We start from the raw sequence: 18,164 nt of genomic DNA, 5'->3' as shown, positions 1-18,164 counted from the left end.
GGTGCCAGGAGGAAGAGGAGGGTATTTGCTGGCTCTTGTTTCACCCCCGGCTCCTTCCTCCTCGCTCTTGCGGGGTGCTTCCTCCATGCCGCGGGCTTGCAGGGCTTCGGCGAGCACGTTCATGCTGGCCGGGCTCCATCCCGCTGGGTTACGGCTCCGCAGCTGGCCCGGTTCCCCCAGCTCCTGCCCGGGGATCCCCAACCTGTGTCCCACTGCGGGGCCGAGCAGGAGGCGGCTCCTCCGGCTCTGCCATTGCCTGCTCGCTGCCTGCCTGGGAGATTTGGCTCCCAGCTGTGGCTGCCACATCTGGCTTCTTCCCCCGCAGCATTTCTGTCGGCTGCCGTCCGGTTTAGCTCACCATGTGCAATCTCTTCGCCACCCGCTCCTCGCCGCGGCTCCCCAGGCCCTGTGCGGCCGCGGCGTGACCGTGTTCCCGCGGAAGCAGCCAGGGAAGGGATGCTCCGGCTTTCCCACCCCTTTTCCTGGGTGTTCCCACAAAACAGTGGGGAGCCGCCAGCCCTGCACCCAGCATCGCTTCCCAGCCCCGGGCTCCCCGACCCTCGGCGTGTGCAGGGCACGGTGCCGGTCTCACCACAGCCCTGACCGAGAGAGCATCGCCCGGCGTGGCCGCGCGCTCCCAGCTGGCATCGCCGCGCTGAGCAAACAGGAAACACTCGCCCTTTGTTAATCCTGTCCCAGGCTGCGCGTTAAATATTTATCTGCGAGCGGAGGCTGGTGCTGGGAGCCGGGCGGAGGGACGTGGGGCCGGCCCCGGAGGCTGCTCGCCCAGGACGGGCGCATGGGGCCGCGGAGGTGAGTCCGGTCCCTGTTCGGGGGGATCTGGCCCCCCAGGGTGGGCTGCAGTGGCGTGGGGTGGCCGGGACCCCGCTGCCTATGGCAGGGCGTTGCCAGCGGGTGCTGTGACCTCCAGCGGTGTCCCTCGGCATGCGGTGGGCTGGAAGGGTCACCCCCTTGGCGGGTAGGGGATGGGGTCTGGGCTCCCCCTCGAAGGGTTTTAACCCTTTCCCTGGGTGCCGGTGGCTGTGCCCCCGGCCCTGGTGCCCTCTCTGCTCTTGTCTCCCCGAGTTTCCCCGACAGAACCAGCTCCTGTCCCCAATTTGCTCCTCCCTGCAGTCTCCTTGGCTTGCACGGGTGGAGCCGCTCCGTCCCCACGGCTGTTGGATGGGAGCTGCATCCTCCAGGGCTGTAACAGCGGGGAGCACACCCGCTCCTGCCCCCTTTGCCCCCTGGGTGCAGCATCGCCGGCGGGGCTCGTGCCATCCCCAGCAGCGCCTTCGGGCAGGGGACGGGCGGCTTGGTGGGGACCGAGGGATGGCTGGGGATTGGCAGCAAAGCCACCGTCATCCCACACGAGCTCCCATGGAGGCAGAGCCCTGAGCTCACGTGGGAGCGTGTGGGATAGAGGAAGGGGCTGGGGCTGCCCAGTTTTGGGGCTGTCAGCAGTTTTGGGGAGCAGCGAGAAGGAAGCTGCCAGTGGGCGAGCACGGTGGAGGCTGGGACACGGGCGCTGCTGGAGGGGATGAGGTGGGCTATGGGGCACCTGCAGAGCAGGGCACAGGGGTGTTAAATTGGGGTCCCCAACACCCAGACCCCCGGGGGATGGAGAGGATGGAGGGTCACCCAAGGGAGAGCTGGCAGCTTTCACCATGCCCCCCATGCCAGAGTTTGGGGGGCTGTGGGAGCACGAAGGTCCTGGCCTCTGCCAGGCACTTCCCTCCTCATCCTCTCCCAAAAAGCCCCTCCAAGCCCCCAGCTCCATCGCAGTGGGGGGCAGCTGCCGGAGGGGGCCGGCAGCACCGGGCTCACCCCATTTCGTAAGCGGAGGCTGGGTGCACGGGAACGCTTGCGCGGGGCGTGGGATGAGTTCAGCCTCTTGGCTCGTCTCCCTGGATCCCATCCCTGGAAATGTCACTGGAAACTCTGAATGGGCCGGCCCCGCTCCAGAGCAGGGAGCGCTGGGGGGGTGAGCGCACCCCAGGGGGGCCGGGGCACGTGGGTACCCGCCTCCGGGGAGGATGGCGGCCGCTGACCCGGCCGGGGGATGCTGTTGGGGGGCTTTCGCCGCCGGCTGCCCGTGATGTGCTGAGGCCCCTGCTCTCCTTCCCCCGGCAAAGTTTGTGCCGTGCATTTTTCTTCCCTGCTGCTCGCAGCGCCGTCCCGCTCACCACCGGGCTCCCCGAGCCCCCGGCCCCACCGAGGCCGGCGCTGCCCTGGAGGTAAGAGCTGGCTTGGGGGGCTGGTGAGGAGGGGGTGCCCGACGGGGACCTGCTCCCCAAGGCCAGGCTTTGGGGGACAGTCTGTGGGAGCGGGATGGGGCTGGGCCCCATGGGGCTGCTTGAGAGCACTGTGTGGAGAGTTGAGTGGCCAATGATTGGGGTGCCCTCTGGGGCGGGGGGGGAGTCTGCACCCCATTTTCTGTGCCCTGGGGCAAGTCATTCCTGAGGCCTCAGTTTCTCCGTGGTGGTTATAACCATAACTAACAGCCCTGGGGGCTGCAGAGCCTCTGGCGGTGTGGGGAGCAAGGAGCCGAGGGGTGCCCAGCCCGCTCTGCCCTCTGCGTGCGGCACACAGGGCACCGTGCCGGGCCAGCAGCCCCCCAGCAGCATCGGCTGCCCCGTTTGAGGAGGGGTCTGCACGGTGCCGGGTTCAGCAATGGTGCCCCATGGCATCTGCATGTCCCGTGGGCGATGTCCTCGATGGGGGTGGAGGTGTTGGGGGACGGGCAAAGACACGGGTGACCCCGAAGGTTCCCAAGGCTGCTCTCGCCCCTGGAGCCGTCCCACACCGCCAGAACCCCACATCTCCCTGCAATGGCGTCGGCAGCCGGTACGGGGGTCCCATCCCACCCTCCCCGGCTGCCCCCAGCCCCGTGCTCCAGCCCTGGCACTGCGGTGCAGTGGTGAGTCACGGCCGTGGCTCCATCGGGCGCATTCCCGCTGCCTCTCCCCTCCTTCCCTTCTCCCTTCCCTGTTTGCGCTGCAGGGTGGGGAAATACTTCTGCCTTTTCGTGTTTCTCGGCCCCGGGGAGGCTCGGCCCTGGCAGCTTTCCCGGCGCGGCACTGCCCGACGCCGCTGCCACCACGTGCCCGGGCAGGAGGGCACCGGCACCGGCCACGTCCCGCCATGCCGCACCGGGATGCCAGGATGATGGGCAGGCGGCTCAGCCGTCGTCCTGTCCCACCCCGGGGTGTTTTCTCCCCGAATTGCCCAGGGTGGGCTGAATCCATCCATGCTGCAGAGCTGGGATGGGGAGAGGGGCCGGGCGGTCCGGATCCGACCATGGCAGGGTTGTTGAGGTCGCCTGGAGAACACACAGGGGAAGCTGTGCCAGGGCTGGTTTTGGCCGAGAACAGCCGCTTCCCCCGGCACTGTTGATGCTCCCTGGGCTGGGGATGGTGCTGTGGTTGTCGTCACCCCGCTACGGTGGTTGTCACCCCACCGCAGTGTCCCCTGTGCCTGTGAATAACAGGGGATGGTTCCCAGAGGTTGGAATGGGGCTGGGATGGGGCTCCCCCAGAGCCCCCAGCCCTCCGGCAACGGGCGGTGAGACAAAGCTGCTGGAGGGGAGGGTCCGGCAGGGAGGGACGGGACCCGCCGTGAGCGCAGCCGCTTTCCCCCACAGGGCACGGGCAGCCCCAGGGCGCCGACCCAGCACCCCACGGCCATGGCGGGCCAGCTCCTGCCCCCCGATGCCAGCCAGGGTCTGGGAGTGGAGGACATCCCCCCCTTCCATCCACCACTGCGGGTGTTCCCACAGCACACGGCGACACGGGTGAGTGGGGCTGGGGGCTGCTGCATGCCCGGGGGGATTTGGGGAGCTGCTCTGCCTCCATCCCTTTGCCGCCGCTGTGTTGCCCCCTGCGCCAGCCCCCTCCTTGTGCCGCAGGTACCTGTCATCCGTCACCGTGGCTCCAACACGCTGAACTTTGACTTCCACAACCCAGCAACCCACAGCGTGGCCGAGCGTGGCCAGGCAGCCCCCAGGAGCTCAGGTACCTGCCCCGAGCACCCCCGGGGACATCCCGGCAGGCTCCCCTCCAGTGATGCTCAGCAGAGGGCAAGGGCTCACCATCACCTCCCTCGTCCCCAGTGAGCGAGTGGTACCAGACCTGGCCGGCCAAGGAGGCGAAGGCACTCAACACCCCAGCACCCACCAGCCCCATGCCCAGCCCCGGGGCCACCCCTGCCTGTCCCCGGCCGCCGGGCTGGTCGGCCACCTGGACCAAGGACAGCAAGAGGCGGGAGAGGCGCTGGGTGAAGTACGACGGCATCGGGCCAGTGGACGAGACGGGGATGCCCATCGCCTCACGCTCAGTGAGTCGCGGGCGCGGGGCTGGGGGGTCTCCCCCTCCGTCACCCCCTCACCACCCCTCCCTGTCCCCGCAGAGCGTCGACCAGCCCCGCGACTGGTACCGCAGCATGTTCCGGCAGATCCACCGCAAGCTGCCAGGTGAGTCCCGGCGCCGCGGCACAGCACGGCCTGGCACGGCACCCACTCACCTCCTCCTCCGTCCCCGCAGAGCCGGACTGGGATACCCATCACTGCCCCACGGGTGAGCTCAGCCCACCGCCCGCTGCGGTGCCGCCGTCCCCCCAAGAGCCATGGAGGAAAGGGCCGCTGCTGGCCAAGCCCCCCAGTATGCCCAACGGGCTGGACTGGTGAGTGCGGCACGGGACAGCGTTTAAACGGTGCCCAGGCACCCGTCCCCTCGTGGGGTGCCCACAAAGCGGGGGGCTGCTGGGGCTGAGCTCCTCCCGGCTCCCAACAGGACCAGCTGGGGTGACACCAGTGCCGCCTCAGAGCCCGGCAGCATTTTTGACTACGAACCAGGGAAATCCTCGGTGCTGGAACAGCCGCAGCAGGTAGGGAGCCCCGGCACCCCCAGCACCCACTCAGCCCCAGCACGGAGGGGTGCTGCGGCGGACGCACACCTAACCATCGCCTTGCCCTTTCCAGCCCCTGGCAGCTGTGCCGCCGGTGAGGGCTCAGCCCATCGAGGTAAGCTGCCGATAGCAGGCAGGGGGGCTGGGGGGAGCGGCGGGGGTCCCAATGGCCACGCTGCCGGAACGTGGGGTGCAGGCAGCACCAGCCTCACCACTGCAGCCCTGTCCTGGTCACGCAGGTGCTGCTGGAGCAGGAGCTGGAGCAGCTCAGCGAGGAGCTGGATAAGGACATGAGGGCCATGGAGATGCGGCAGCACCCCTGCCAGGTACCCGTCCCTCCTCCCCGTGCTAGCCTGGGGCTCTCCTGCTGCCCCTCGTCCCTCCCTGGGGCTGGGTGGCACTGAAGGGACATGCAAGGGCTGACGGTGTGTGCATCCAGCACAGCCTTGTGCGTGCAAGGCTTGAAACCACGCGTGGCAGGATCCACACACAGCTGGATCCACGCACAGCTGGCTGCACAGGGTACACGCGTGGCAGGATGCCTGCACAGCTGGATCCACGCACAGCTGGCTGCACGGGGTACACGCGTGGCAGGATGCCTGCACAGCTGGAGCCACGCACAGCTGGCTGCACGGGGTACACACGTGGCAGGATCCACACACAGCTGGATCCACGCACAGCTGGCTGCACGGGGTACACGCGTGGCAGGATGCATACACAGCTGGATCCATGCACAGCTGGCTGCACGGGGTACACGCGTGGCAGGATGCCTACACAGCTGGATCCACGCACAGCTGGCTGCACGGGGTACACGCGTGGCAGGATGCCTGCACAGCTGGATCCACGCACAGCTGGCTGCACGGGGTACACGCGTGGCAGGATGCCTGCACAGCTGGATCCACACACAGCTGGCTGCACGGGGTACACGCGTGGCAGGATGCCTGCACAGCTGGATCCACGCACAGCTGGCTGCACGGGGTACACGCGTGGCAGGATGCCTGCACAGCTGGATCCACGCACAGCTGGCTGCACGGGGTACACGCGTGGCAGGATGCCTGCACAGCTGGATCCACGCACAGCTGGCTGCACGGGGTACACGCGTGGCAGGATGCCTGCACAGCTGGATCCACGCACAGCTGGATGCGTGCACGGCCAGCCGGTGGCCGTGGCCGTGACCTGGCCAGCGTGGCCATGGCCATGGCCATGGCTGTTGGGCTCTAGGACCCTGTCTTGCTGCGCCGTCCGTCCGGCGGTTATTGGCTCGGCGCAGCCGGGCGCTGGACTCCATCGCTTCCCGCGGAGACTCAGCCTCTTGGATGATTAATTTTTCTCTCCCACCCCCTCCCGCTCCTCTCCGGCAGAGCTCGGCGGCTGCTCCCACCGCTCGCTCCCCTGCTCCGGCCTCCCCGGCGGCTCGGTGAGTAGAGCCGGCTGCTCCTCGCACCCTGAACCCCAAATCCCACTGCCCCAGGCCCCACTCGTGACGGGGGGGGCGGGGGGGCGGTGGTGGCACAGGACCCCACGTTGTGGAGGGCGGGGGGGCAGATGGGACCCTCCCTCCAGTGTCCCGGCTTCCACAGTGGGGTGGGTGTCCCCATGCATCCCATCAGACCCCCACGGAGCCCCCCCGTAGCATGGCTGGCTGCCTCGCCCCCACCACACCCCACCACGGGTGGGGGACCCTGGCGCCGGGATGGCTGCCCAGTGGGTGGGACGGGGCCGGACCAGGGCTGACCCTTTCCCCCGTCCAGCCTGTGCGGGGACGCCGTGTCCCGGGGTTTGGCTCAGCCCCAGGGGAGGTGACGGCGGTTGGATTCCCACTGTCGTGTCCCCACATCCCCACCAGCACCGGCACGGGGAGGGGGCACCTGTGCCAGCGGGTGCTACCGCATCACGGGATGGGTTTTGGGGTGTGGGGGGGGCTCGCCAGGTCACCCCCACGGCCTTGTACCCTGCCCTGGCAGCGGGAGAAAAATAAACAAACAAGTGCTCCACTTCTTGTAGGACCTACCCTAACCCTCCCAGGGGTGCGCATGGGGGCCGGAGGGCTGGCTGACCCCCTGCCTGACCCCCTGCCTTGGGGTTGGGGGGGAATTTGGGCTCTTTAAGTGTCCCCCGAGAGCAGGGTTATCCATTAGCCAGGCGGCCCTCCCCGGCGCTCGCCAGCTCCGTGCTTCCTGCTCCGCGGCAGCGGGGACGTGCCGCTGGCACCGCTGGCAAACTTTGGACCCGTCTCGCCTGGCTGCCTCCGGGATGGGACCCCGGGGACACGCAGGCAGGGGACCCCGGCGTCCTGGTCCTGGGGGACCCAGGGGTCCTGGGAGCAGGGAGGGTGGGGGGGTGCGTGGCTGGACGTGGGGCTCAGCCATGCCCTGAGTCACTGTAATCCCCCCACAGGAGCCCCCCGTCACCCCGCCGGCTGCAGAGCCCCTCCGGCACCCACCGGCCACCCGCCAGCCCCAGCATGGAGCGAGGCGGCCTGGGGCTGGCCAGTGACCGGAGCCGTGCAGCCCCTGGCAGAGGTGAGCCCCCCGCCCCAAGCTGTGCCGTGCCATGGGGCACCCCATGCACCCCGGCCCCGCCGGCTGGTGACACCCCGCTTTTGCAGACACCCTCAGGCCAGGGACCCTCCCCAGCCTGTCTGACATGGGGGACCCCACGGAGGCCATCAGGAGGGAGGAGAAGAAGGTGAGGACAGGATGGTCCCGTCCCATACGGGACTGGGGACGCCTGGGACGGGGGGGCCCCCCATAACTGCTTCTCTCCCTCCCCAGATGAAAGCTGCTCGCCTCAAGTTTGACTTCCAAGCCGAGTCACCCAAGTAAGTGATGGCGCTTCTGGGGGTGCCCCCGCAGACCCTCGGGGGGCTGGATGGGGACCGGAGGGGCCCCAGGAGGTGGGGTGGCCGTGCTGGCCAGGCTGGGGACGGGTCAGCATCCCCCGGGAGCGGTGCGAGCGGGGTCCCCGAGTGCTGCTGCTTGCAGGGAGCTGACGCTGCAGAAGGGGGACATCGTCTACATCCATAAGGAGGTGGACAGGAACTGGCTGGAGGGCGAGCACCACGGCCGCGTGGGCATCTTCCCCTCCAACTACGTGGAGGTGAGCCCAGGGGGTGGAGAGGGGGCAGCTGGGCTCGGCGAGCCTGGTGTTGACTGTCACCCGTGTCCCCCCACCAGATCCTGCCCCCCACGGAGGTGCCCAAGCCCATCAAAGCACCCACCATCCAGGTGCTGGAGTATGGCGAGGCCCTGGCGCTCTACAACTTCCGAGGGGAGCTGCCTGTCGAGCTCTCCTTCCGCAAGGTACCGCCGTGCCGTGCCGTGCCGTGCCGTGCCGTGCCGTGCCGTGCCGTGCCATGCCGTGCCACGCTAACCTGTTCTCTGGTCCCATCGGCAGGGCGAGCGGATCTGCCTGGTGCGGCGAGTGGATGAGAACTGGTACGAGGGGCGCATCTCCGGCACCAGCCGTCAGGGCATCTTCCCCGCCACCTACGTGCAGGTGTTGAAGGAGCCGCGGGTGAAAGCCAGCGCCGAGGACTTCCCACCCTCGCCCGCCTCCGCCAGCCCCCGGCTCCCCGCTGGATCCCCGTCCCTGCAGCGCTCACCTGGTCCCCGGGCCCCCCTGCTTTCCGCCGGCTCCCCTCGGGCGGCAGAGCAGGGTCCTGGAGAGGCTGGTGGGTGCCCATCCTCACCCCGCCGCTTCGGCTTCGCCTTTCCCCCCTCTCCAAAGCTGCCCCGGGCCAGTGCCCCAAGCCCCTCGCCGGCCCCCACCGGCCCCTCGCACCCTGCGGCCACCCACCCCCAGGAGCCCGGGTGCCTGGCCTGGCCCCCCAAGCAGGTGAGCGACCCCCCACCACAGCCCCCAGCCCAGGCATCATGCCCCGGCACCACTGGGGATGTGGGTGCTGCCCCATAATGCTGCTCCCATCCTCTCCCCATGCAGTGCGCAGCCCCGGGGGCACCCACCAGCACCCAGCCCGAGCCCGCCCCATCCCACAACGGCTCCGAAATCCAGTGGACCCCGTAAGTAGGGCCGGGAGTGGCACCGCGGCACGGCGTCCCCACGCGGGGCCCGTGGCGGCGCGGGCTCTGTCCACGCTGTGTCTCGCAGGTACCGGGCGCTGTATCAGTACCGGCCCCAAAACGCCGACGAGCTGGAGCTGCTGGAGGGGGACCGGGTGGATGTCATGCAGCAGTGCGACGACGGCTGGTTCGTGGGTGCGTGGCCGTCGGGATGGGGATGGGGACGAGGATGGGATGCCACCGCAGGCCCCCTCACCGCGTCACTTTGCCTTTCCCACCCAGGCGTGTCCAGGAGAACGCAGAAATTCGGCACTTTCCCCGGCAATTACGTGGCGCCGGTGTGACCCGCAGTGCGGAGACGAGGAGCCCGGTGGGAGGTGCGAGGCCAGGGGCTCCCCGATGTCCGTCCGGCGTCCCCACCGCATCCCCTCATGTCCCACCACGGGGATGAAGTGCCTCCAGCTCCCTCCCGCCCCTATGGGGCTGCCTCTAACAGAGACCCATTCCCCCTGCGCAGGGGGGTCTCTCCCACCCCAGTGCCTTAATCCGAGCCCTCTCACCGCTGCCCGGTGCCTTATCACCCACCGTCCTGGTGGCCGTACCCCCCCCCATCTCCAGCCCGTGCCGGGGGGGCCTGGCCGGTGCTGGGTCTGACCGTGACGGCTGTGACCTGAGATGCTGGTCCAGGGCCGTGCCACGCGCCTGGGAGCCGTGTTTGCTTCTTGTCCATCATTAAAGCTCAGCTTAGCCTGAACCAAAGCCCAGCCTAGTGGGGCTGGGATGGGAGGGAGATAGTGGGACGGTGCCCATGGGGATCCATGGGGCAGGGGCCTGCGGGACACTGCGTGGGGCAGCACGTGGGGCCGCAGGGGTCCCTGTGGGGTGGTCGCGCTTGCGTGGCCGTGACACCGTGGGGTTGCAGCGCTGCGTGGGACTGCAACGGTGCGCGGGGCGGGGGGGGCCTGCATGGGGGGATGTGGGGCTGCAACGGGGCTCGCAGGGTTGCAACGGGGGCACGTGGAACTGCAACGGGACACACGGGGGGGTTGCGGTGGTGCATGTGGAGCTGCGATGTTGCCTGGGGGAGGGTTGCAACGGTGCATGCAGGGCTGCAATGGGGCAACGATGGCGCAGGGGGCTGATGCTGCGTGGGGCGTGATGGCGCCCAGGGCAGCGGCGCTGCGTGGGGACACGGAGCAGCCCCCTCGCAACCCACGGGCCGGCTCCCCGGGGCATCTGCCGGCCTTCGCACCCGCGTCCCCCCACCTCAGCGGGCCGAGCCCCGCGCCGTGCGCCCCGTCGGGGCGGCCGTGCCCGCAGACGGCGCTGCGGAGCCTCCGCCTGGCCCGGCCCGGCCCGGCCCCGTTGGGCTCCGCCGGCCCCTTCCGAAGGGGCGGTGCCGTCGCCGGGGCCGTGCTCGGCTCCGCCGCCCCACGGGGCCGCCCGGCTCGGCCGCCCGCCGGTGAGTGCGGCCAGGGACGGGGCGGGGGGCTGCGGGGGTGGGACGACGGGGGCACCGCTCTGGGGATGCTGCCGGCTGTCCGGGGGTGCCCGTCCCTCGGGGATGCAGCTCCCGAGGGTGCCCGGGGTGCTGCTTCCCCCCTTCCCCCCGGGGTAGGGAAAGGGGTGTGTGCGGGGGGGTGTGCGGGCAGCCTGTCCCGCAGGTGTGTCCCCATGTCCCCGTGTCCCCCCCGCGCCTCCTGGCATCGCCTGTCACCCGCCGTCACGCCTCACGGGGTGCCAGGCGGCACCGCCAGCCTCCGGGGCCACAAAAGCATCGCTGTGCGCCGGGGTGCAGAGCCTGGACCGAGCAGGGGACAGAGGTGGGGTGCCGGGGACGAAGGTGGGGTTGCAAGGGCTGGAGAAGGGGTGCAGGAGACAGAGGAGGGGTGCCGGGGACAGAGGAGGGGTGCCGGGGACGAAGGTGGGGTTGCAAGGGCTGGAGAAGGGGTGCAGGAGACAGAGGTGGGGTGCAGGGGACAAAGGTGGGGTTGCAAGGGCTGGAGGTGGGGTGCAGGGGACAGAAGAGGGGTGCAGGGGATGAAGTTGGGGGTGCAGGGGCTGGAGAAGGTGTGCAAGGGACAGACATGGTGTACAGGGGACAGAAGAGGGGTGCAGGGGATGAAGGTGAGGGTGCAGGGGCTGGAGAAGGGGTGCAGGGGACAGAAGAAGGTTGCAGGGGATGAAGGTGGGGGTGCAGGGGCTGGAGAAGGGGTGCAGGGGACAGAGGTGGTGTGCAGGGGACAGAAGAAGGTTGCAGGGGATGAAGGTGGGGGTGCAGGGGCTGGAGAAGGGGTGCAGGGGACAGAGGTGGTGTGCAGGGGACAGAAGAAGGTTGCAGGGGATGAAGGTGGGGGTGCAGGGGCTGGAGAAGGGGTGCAGGGGACAGAGGTGGTGTGCAGGGGACAGAAGAAGGTTGCAGGGGATGAAGGTGGGGGTGCAGGGGCTGGAGAAGGGGTGCAGGGGACAGAGGTGGGGTGCAGGGGACAGAAGAAGGCTGCAGGGGGCGAAGGTGAGGGTGCAGGGGCTGGAGAAGGGGTGCAGGGGACAGAGGTGGGATGCAAGTGTTGGTAAAGGGGTGCAGGACTTTTGGGGAGCCCGGCAGTCATGCCCAGCCAGGTGTTGGGGTCCCTGGGGGTGACCCCCGGGATGCTGCCCAGGGATGCTGAGCGGGGCTGGGCATGGGGAGGGGGTTTGGGGTTTTCTCCCAGGCGCTGCAAAGCCCAGCCCAGGAAATTCTTCCGGGCAGCTTCTCAAGCCCCTCTTTGTGCGCTTGGGATTTTTAAAATGCCTTTCCCGGCGGTTGTGGATGGGATGCCCGGCTCCCGCGGCCACCCTGGGGCTGTGCCGGTGGAGTCGGGCCCGGCTGGGCTGGTGGCTGCGGTGGGACGGGACGGGGCTGGGCTGGTGCGGGGCAGCCGGGCGGGGAGCAGGGATGCCAGACGTGACATTTAGGGGAGGGGGCTCCCCATTCCCGCTTAGTCCCGTCAAAGCTAAGGACTGCCGTGCTCATTGGGGTGCTGTGGGGACCCCGTGCCACCCCGGGGGATCCTCAACATCCTTTCCCGGTGTGGGTTTGCTGCAGGGCAAAGGACTCGGTGTGGTGGTGCTTGCAGCCCTGCTGCATGTCCAGACCCCGCTGTGGTGAGCAGGAGGATCCTTCCCTCGCCGGCCGCTGGCTGCCCTCGCAGCCACATCCTCCCCACCAAACCCCGCTGGCTTGGCCCTGCCGTGCTGTGCCGTGCCACGCCACGAGCCGCTGGCCTTGCTGCCAAGGCGGCACCGATTTCCTGCCTCACGCGAGGCCCTGGGGGCAGTGGGGTGGCCTCTCCTGTCCCATCTGCACTGCCACAGCCGGCGGTGGCTGCCCGGGACCCCCTCATCCCTGTGGGGGGGCTTGGCAGGGGAGGAAGCTGCCAACCTCAGCCGGGGACACCGGGGAGGCAAGAGGAAGCAGCGGTGGCTGCCGGCACCCTGCGATGGCGTGAGGATGTGGGTCCCCTCCCCGGAAGGAAGGCGCTGACTGTCTTCATCAGCCCCGTGCCGGGGACCCTTGGGAGGACAGGGAGAGGGGGAGGCCTCCAGCGGGTGGTCTCCCAGGCTGTGCCTCGTGGAGGGAGGAGAAGGCTCTCCTCTGCCTCGTCCCCTCGGCGCCCCGGCGTTTCCTGATGCCGTGGCTCCCTACCCACCCAGAGGCACCCGCTGCCATGCCAGTGACAGTGACCCTGGCCGGCCCGGCTCCTTGGGGCTTCCGCATCACCGGGGGAAGGGACTTCAGGAAACCCATCACTGTCTCCAAGGTAAGAGCCCCCCCGCGTGTCCCCTCGCCCCAGGGAGGGCTGCTGGGGCGGGCGCCGTGCCAGGCTGCTCTGGGGAGCAGATCCTGTTTACTGTCCTTGAGGGATCCTGCTCCGTGGGAATGGCCCCACGGCGGGCGACGGTGGCGCGGGGGCTCGTGCCGCCCCTGGGCTGGGCAGGGCTGCGCCGAGTTCCGGCTGTTGTTGTCGCGACCTTGGTCCCCCCTCGCCGGTGCACACCCCAGCAGAGGGGCTGGCACTGTTTTGGCAGGGCCGTGGGGACCCCGGTGGGTGGGAGCACCAACCATGTGCCGGGACCTCAGCCACGGCATGGGGGCTGCATGGGGGGCGATGCTGCAATTAAAGGCTGCTTCCCACTGGTGTGCACGGGGCCGAGGGACGGCTGGCGGGGCGCTCGCTGCCCCCAGTGCCTCCGAGATGACACCATGACTGTGCCCGTGTCCCCTTCTCCATGGAGGTGACAGAGCATGGGAAGGCAGCCGCAGGCGATCTCCGGCCAGGGGACATCATTGTCACCATCAATGGGGAGAGCGCGGCTGAGATGCTCAACGTGGAGGCGCAGAATAAGATCAAGCAGAGCCCTGGGCAGCTCCGGCTGCAGGTGGAGAGGTGGGTGCTGTGACGAGGGGAAGGTGGCAGCCCGGATGCCTGGGTCCCCAGCCCCAGGGAAGCGACATCCCTGCGTGGGCTGGGGTCCCCAGACATGTGTGCGCTGGTTGTTTTTCCCCTCCGGCGACTCTTGGGGCTGTGCCATCCCCGCGGGAGCCTGTCCCGGCTCTGTAATTAAAAGAGTCAGGCGGTAATGAGGCCGGGCAGCCCTGGCAGCCGTTACCTGGCCAACTGGTCCCAGTTGGGGGCCTGGGGCTGCAGGGGAATGGTCACGCCATGCCACCCCACGGGTGCACAGGGGCTGCATGCCCCTGGGGCAGATGCAGGACCCCCCGCTCTCCCTTGGTCCCCAGGTCCCCGATGCCACCTCCCAGCCACACCAACGGGGACACCTCACTGGAGGGGCTGACCACACGCTTCCAGGTGAGCCCCAGGCAGCCCCCACACCCCCCGACCCCCCACCCAGGGCTGGTTTCAGCTGCTGGTGTCTCCCTACCCAGGACATGCTGCAGATGCAGGAGGAGAGACAGGGTGCCCTGAGACCCTCCTACTCCAGCCCGGCATTCCTCAGCCCCCCACCCGGCTCTGGCAGGTAAGGCTGGACCCAGCTGCATGGGGGGCAGTGGGCAGGGCCAGGGACTCTCCTGATGGCTCTGTCCTTTTTCCCCAGCTCACAGCCCCTGGAGGAGGAGTTCGCCTGTCCCAGCCTCCACCAGGTGAGCAGGGAGCTGGGGGGACCGTGCGGGGCCAGGCAGAGCTTCTGGTGGGGCATCCGTGCACCATCCCCCTTTGCAGCCCCAAACCATCCCCCTTTGCAGCCCCATAGCATCACCCTTTGCAGCCCTGTCGCCACACTACCGCCCAGCCCTGCTCCGCCTCGGGGACCGTGTCTGCCGCGCCGCCGGTGCCACCGGCCGCCTCCCCGCCGCGCTGGCAGGCACCCCCGGGCCCCGCGGGCACCGGCGCACCTGGCCAAGGATGTTTTGCTCGCTCCTACCCGACGCCTCTTGGCAACGGCGCCAGCCTGGGGAGGCCAAACCAGTTTGGGGAGGCCCGTTCCTGCTCCCGCAAGCCTGGGGGACTTGGGTGTTGGCAGGGCAGGCACCCACGACCTGGCGCACCCCCGGCAGCGCCCGCCGGCCCCTGCTGCCGTGGGATGCCCGGGGAGCAGGGCCGGGATGCCCAGGGGGCTGGGATGCCTCCCTTGCCACCCAGACCGGTCCCGGGATGCCGGCGGCCGCCTCATCCCTCCCTGCTGTGGTTTTGGGTGGCTGCTGCACCCCGCGGGGCAGCCGCTGGCTCTGGGGTTGGCGTCTCCCTCCTCTCCTCCCTCCTTGCTTTCTTTTTTCTTGTTTTTCAAGCCCAAATTGGGAATCGCAGCAGCCCCGAGCACAGCCCTTCCCAGCTGCCTTTGGCCGCGGCCCCGGCCGCCCCTTGGCTCCTCTGGCCGCCCGCTCCCTCCTTCCTCCCCAGCCCTTTATTTGCTTTGGTGCCGGCCCCAGAGGTCCCTCCCTGCCCTGGAGTGCCCCCCCCGCCATGGGGCTGGGGCTGTGCGGGATGCCATGGCCAAAAACCCCTTCCCAAAGGGGCAGCGAGGGGAAGGGCTGCACTTGGACCACGCTTTTCATCGCATCCCAGGGAGGGTTGGTGCTGGTGGGGACGAGGCCAAGGCGCCGGGCTCCACCCGTGCCTAATTTTAGCTCGTCCCTCGCCTGCTCATGACCCCGTGGAGCCCCAGCGCTGCCCCTCTCCATCTCCGCGGGGTCTGGGCAGTGGGTCCTAGGGGGTCCTCATCCCCAGGCTCCTGCTGAGGTTTGCATCTGCGTGGCGGCTGCTCCCGCGAACATCGGCTTCCACTTAGCTGGGGTTTCGCCTTTCCTGCCTCGCCGGGGCCACTAAGCAGGAGCAGATGCCGGGGATGAGACGGGCGCAGGAGTAGGGTTACTGGCATGGGGAGCGGCAGGGGTGCTGCCCCCGGCCCCTGTGGGGTCCCACTGGGCCCAGCCTGGGAGGGGAGGAGAAGCAGCTGCCCACGCCGAGCCACCGAGCATCCCTGCATCCCTCCCAGGGAGCCGGGTGGAGCACCCCATCCCTCTGGGGACCGGGGCTTGGAAAAAGCCCCTGGGCCAGGTCCAGGTGTCCCTGGGGTGCCCAGGAGGAGAGGGAGGGTCTGCAGGTGCCCTTCCCTGCGCTGTGCCCAGGACATGCCACGCGCGCCCCCAGGCTTGGGGCATGCTGGGGGGCTGCTGCAGCATCCCCCTGCCAGTCCCAGCCCTCCACATCCCCCCAGGGCACCCAGCACCTCTCTCCCCCTGCTAGGAGCGAGGAAGCTTGAGTCGCCAGAACAGCTCCCCGGGGTCGATCCTGCCTCCACCCCCACGCCCACCCTCGCCGGGGCTCGGGGTCCCCCAAAACCCCTGGGAGATGTGCAGGGAGCGGTGCCACTCTTCGCCCTCTCACAGCCCCTGCAACAGGTACAGAGTGGGCTTGGGGCCGTGCGGTGGGGGGGACACGGAGGTGGGGAAGCCCCCCAGCCCCATGCACCCATCCTGGTGTGGCGGCTCTGCACCCTGGGGTGCATGCTGGGTGCTGCCTCGCCGAGGGAGCCCATGGAAAGAGTTAAGAGGTTGGTAGAGACGTGGGAGGGCCGGGCAGGCTGGGGCAGGTCCCCAGGGTGGAGGGAGCAGGTGGCGGGCGGCGGGGTGCAGCCTGGCCGACCCAGGCATCCGGGTGCTGGGACCCCCTCCCCATCTGCCCCCGGGGTGCCGTCCCACAGCCTGGGCTCGGAGCCGGCCATGCGGCGCTTGGAGGAGGATTCGGAGGTCTACAAGATGCTGCAGGAGAACCGGGAGCTGCGGGCGGCCCCACGGCAGTCCAGCACCTTCCGCCTGCTGCAGGAGGCTCTGGAGGACGAGGGTGGAGGTGAGGGGGGGGATGGGGGAAGATCGGGGGGGGCTCTGGGTGGGGGGGGTGGCAGGACCCTGATGGCCTCATCTCCCTGCAGCTGGCCCTGCAGCCCCTTTCCCCAGCCGCCTCTCGCCCAGCACCCGCAAACCCGTGGCCGGAGTCCAGAAGCTGCACGTCTGCGAGAAGTGCGGCAGCACCATCGCGTGAGTGGGGCTGGGGGGTGGGGGGCGCCTCCCTGGGGCAGGATCTGTCCCTGCCATCGCTCCCGGCAGGGCCAAAGTGGGGCTGATCCTGGATGGGGAACACCGGGGGCGGGTCACAGGGTGCCCTGCTGATCCCCCCACTCCCCGTCTCCCCCAGGACGCAGGCAGTGAGGATCCAGGACGGCCGCTACCGGCACCCGTCCTGCTACGCCTGCGCCGACTGCGGCCTCAACCTGAAGATGCGGGGCCATTTCTGGGTGGGCGACGAGCTCTACTGCGAGAAGCACGCCCGCCTGCGCTACCAGGGCCCTCCGGGGGGGCCCGCCGCCCCTCCTGTCTCCCCCCACTCCTGAGCCCAGCACTTTTTTCAATGCCGTGACCCGCACGGTGCAGTGGGGAGCTCTCCGCCTGCATCCCACCGTGTCCCGGGGAGCAGCAAGCACCCCATCCTCCCTGGGACACCCCACCAGCCCCGCTGCTTTGGTAGGGTCGGGGTCTGTGGTTGTGGGGGGGGGGAATTGGGTTGGGGGGGGACTGAGCACATCAGCAGGTTGTGGATGGGGGGGGATGCACTGCAGCTGCCCGCCTTCGCCCTTGCTGTGTCAGTGTGTGTGATGAGCTGGGTCAGTTCTCAGCCTGGGTTGCAGCAGCTGCGCACGCCTGGGGACACAGAGGGGACACGGCGGGGGGCACAGGGACGCTTGAGCACTTAGGTACCAGAGAGGGGGCTGGCACCGCTTTGTACACTGACTGCAAAGGGCTTCTCCAAGATATTAAACCAGATCTCTATATAAATATAATATATATTTGCTCCACTCCCGTGTCTGGTCTGTACGGGGCACGGGAGGAGGCAGTCTGCATCCTCCCAGGGCTGGGCCCACAGGGCTGGGGAAGGTGGGCTTCCCCCCAGCCCCAGGGTGCAGGCAAGGCCCCCGCAGCCATCCTGCCTGCACCCATAGCAGCAGCGGGGAGCTGGAAGCAAACCCCCTGACCCGGGGCGGGGGTCCAGGGCTTGGCACAAGCTCCCTGGGTCTGGTGCTTTGGTGATGTGCAGGGCTCGGTGCCGGCTGGCCTTGCCCTGCTCCCGGGAAGGTCAGGGCTCCCCACGGGGCCAGACTGTCCCCCACCCTGCTCCGGGCACCCCTGGGAGGTGTCGGGACTTTATTGTGGGCTGTTGATCAGGGCCTTTGTCCCGCAGAGGCCCAGGTGGGCTCTTATCACTGCTCTCCACCCCTCCGCGCCTGTTTGCACGGAGATGGGCTTTGCTGTTATCTGGGCTTTGCTGTTATCAGCAGCTCCCCACCGAACCTGGGAGAGGACGAGCCCCTTCCCACGTCCCATGGCTCCCCACATCCCCAGCTGGCTCCCCTGTCCCGCTGCCTGCTGGGGGTGCACTGCAAGCCCCCCCCATTCACCCCTGGGCTCCGCCGAACTCTCACCATCCCCAAATTCCCCCAGAGGGATCAGCCCTGGGCCCTTCTTGTGGGTGCACCAGGGTCCCTCTGCCCGGGGGTCCCTCTGCCCGGGGTCCCTGCCAGGTCTCATGCAGGTGGGGGGAGAGGGGGGCAGCCCCCTGCCGGCTCCAGCTCTGCAATGCTCAATGCTGTTAGGACTTTAACGAAGCATCCCCCGGGAAGGAGGGATGGAGACACTCCTGCCCGTCTCTCCTCCCCTCCCTGCCAGCCCGGCAGCGTGTGCAG

General features: G+C 69.1%; 2 protein-coding genes across 5 annotated transcripts; both read left to right on the top strand.

Moving 5' to 3' along the window:
* The first annotated feature begins 666 nt into the window (after nucleotides 1-666).
* SORBS3 (sorbin and SH3 domain containing 3) lies at nucleotides 667-9,686 on the top strand. Of its 4 annotated transcripts, none has more exons than XM_064472791.1 (20): nucleotides 1,404-1,545; nucleotides 2,172-2,237; nucleotides 3,644-3,793; nucleotides 3,908-4,013; nucleotides 4,112-4,335; nucleotides 4,408-4,471; nucleotides 4,542-4,680; nucleotides 4,791-4,884; nucleotides 4,979-5,020; nucleotides 5,145-5,231; nucleotides 6,267-6,322; nucleotides 7,303-7,427; nucleotides 7,514-7,593; nucleotides 7,680-7,726; nucleotides 7,890-8,004; nucleotides 8,082-8,207; nucleotides 8,302-8,742; nucleotides 8,848-8,927; nucleotides 9,016-9,122; nucleotides 9,210-9,686. In XM_064472791.1, the coding sequence occupies exons 3-20, from the start codon at nucleotides 3,686-3,688 to the stop codon at nucleotides 9,269-9,271; spliced, it is 2,103 nt and encodes a 700-aa protein (XP_064328861.1). In that variant the 5' UTR covers nucleotides 1,404-1,545; nucleotides 2,172-2,237; nucleotides 3,644-3,685; the 3' UTR covers nucleotides 9,272-9,686. The 4 variants fall into 4 exon arrangements, with proteins under 4 accessions (XP_064328858.1, XP_064328861.1, XP_064328860.1 ...); XM_064472790.1 differs by having other exon boundaries at nucleotides 2,136-2,237; XM_064472788.1 differs by lacking the exons at nucleotides 1,404-1,545; nucleotides 2,172-2,237 and adding an exon at nucleotides 667-813.
* A 604-nt stretch (nucleotides 9,687-10,290) lies between these two features.
* Nucleotides 10,291-16,963, top strand: PDLIM2 (PDZ and LIM domain 2). Its single transcript, XM_064472661.1, has 10 exons — nucleotides 10,291-10,389; nucleotides 12,621-12,727; nucleotides 13,203-13,354; nucleotides 13,708-13,777; nucleotides 13,855-13,946; nucleotides 14,025-14,070; nucleotides 15,674-15,828; nucleotides 16,131-16,276; nucleotides 16,359-16,464; nucleotides 16,622-16,963. Exons 2-10 carry the CDS (start codon nucleotides 12,635-12,637, stop codon nucleotides 16,815-16,817), a joined length of 1,056 nt encoding a protein of 351 aa, XP_064328731.1. The 5' UTR covers nucleotides 10,291-10,389; nucleotides 12,621-12,634; the 3' UTR covers nucleotides 16,818-16,963.
* Nucleotides 16,964-18,164: the final 1,201 nt, after the last annotated feature.

Source organism: Phalacrocorax carbo, chromosome 24 (assembly GCF_963921805.1).
Source record: "Phalacrocorax carbo chromosome 24, bPhaCar2.1, whole genome shotgun sequence".
In the NCBI taxonomy this organism is placed as follows: Eukaryota; Metazoa; Chordata; class Aves; order Suliformes; family Phalacrocoracidae; genus Phalacrocorax; species Phalacrocorax carbo.
Note: the sequence above shows the minus strand (reverse complement) of the source record. Positions and strands in the feature narration are given on the sequence as shown.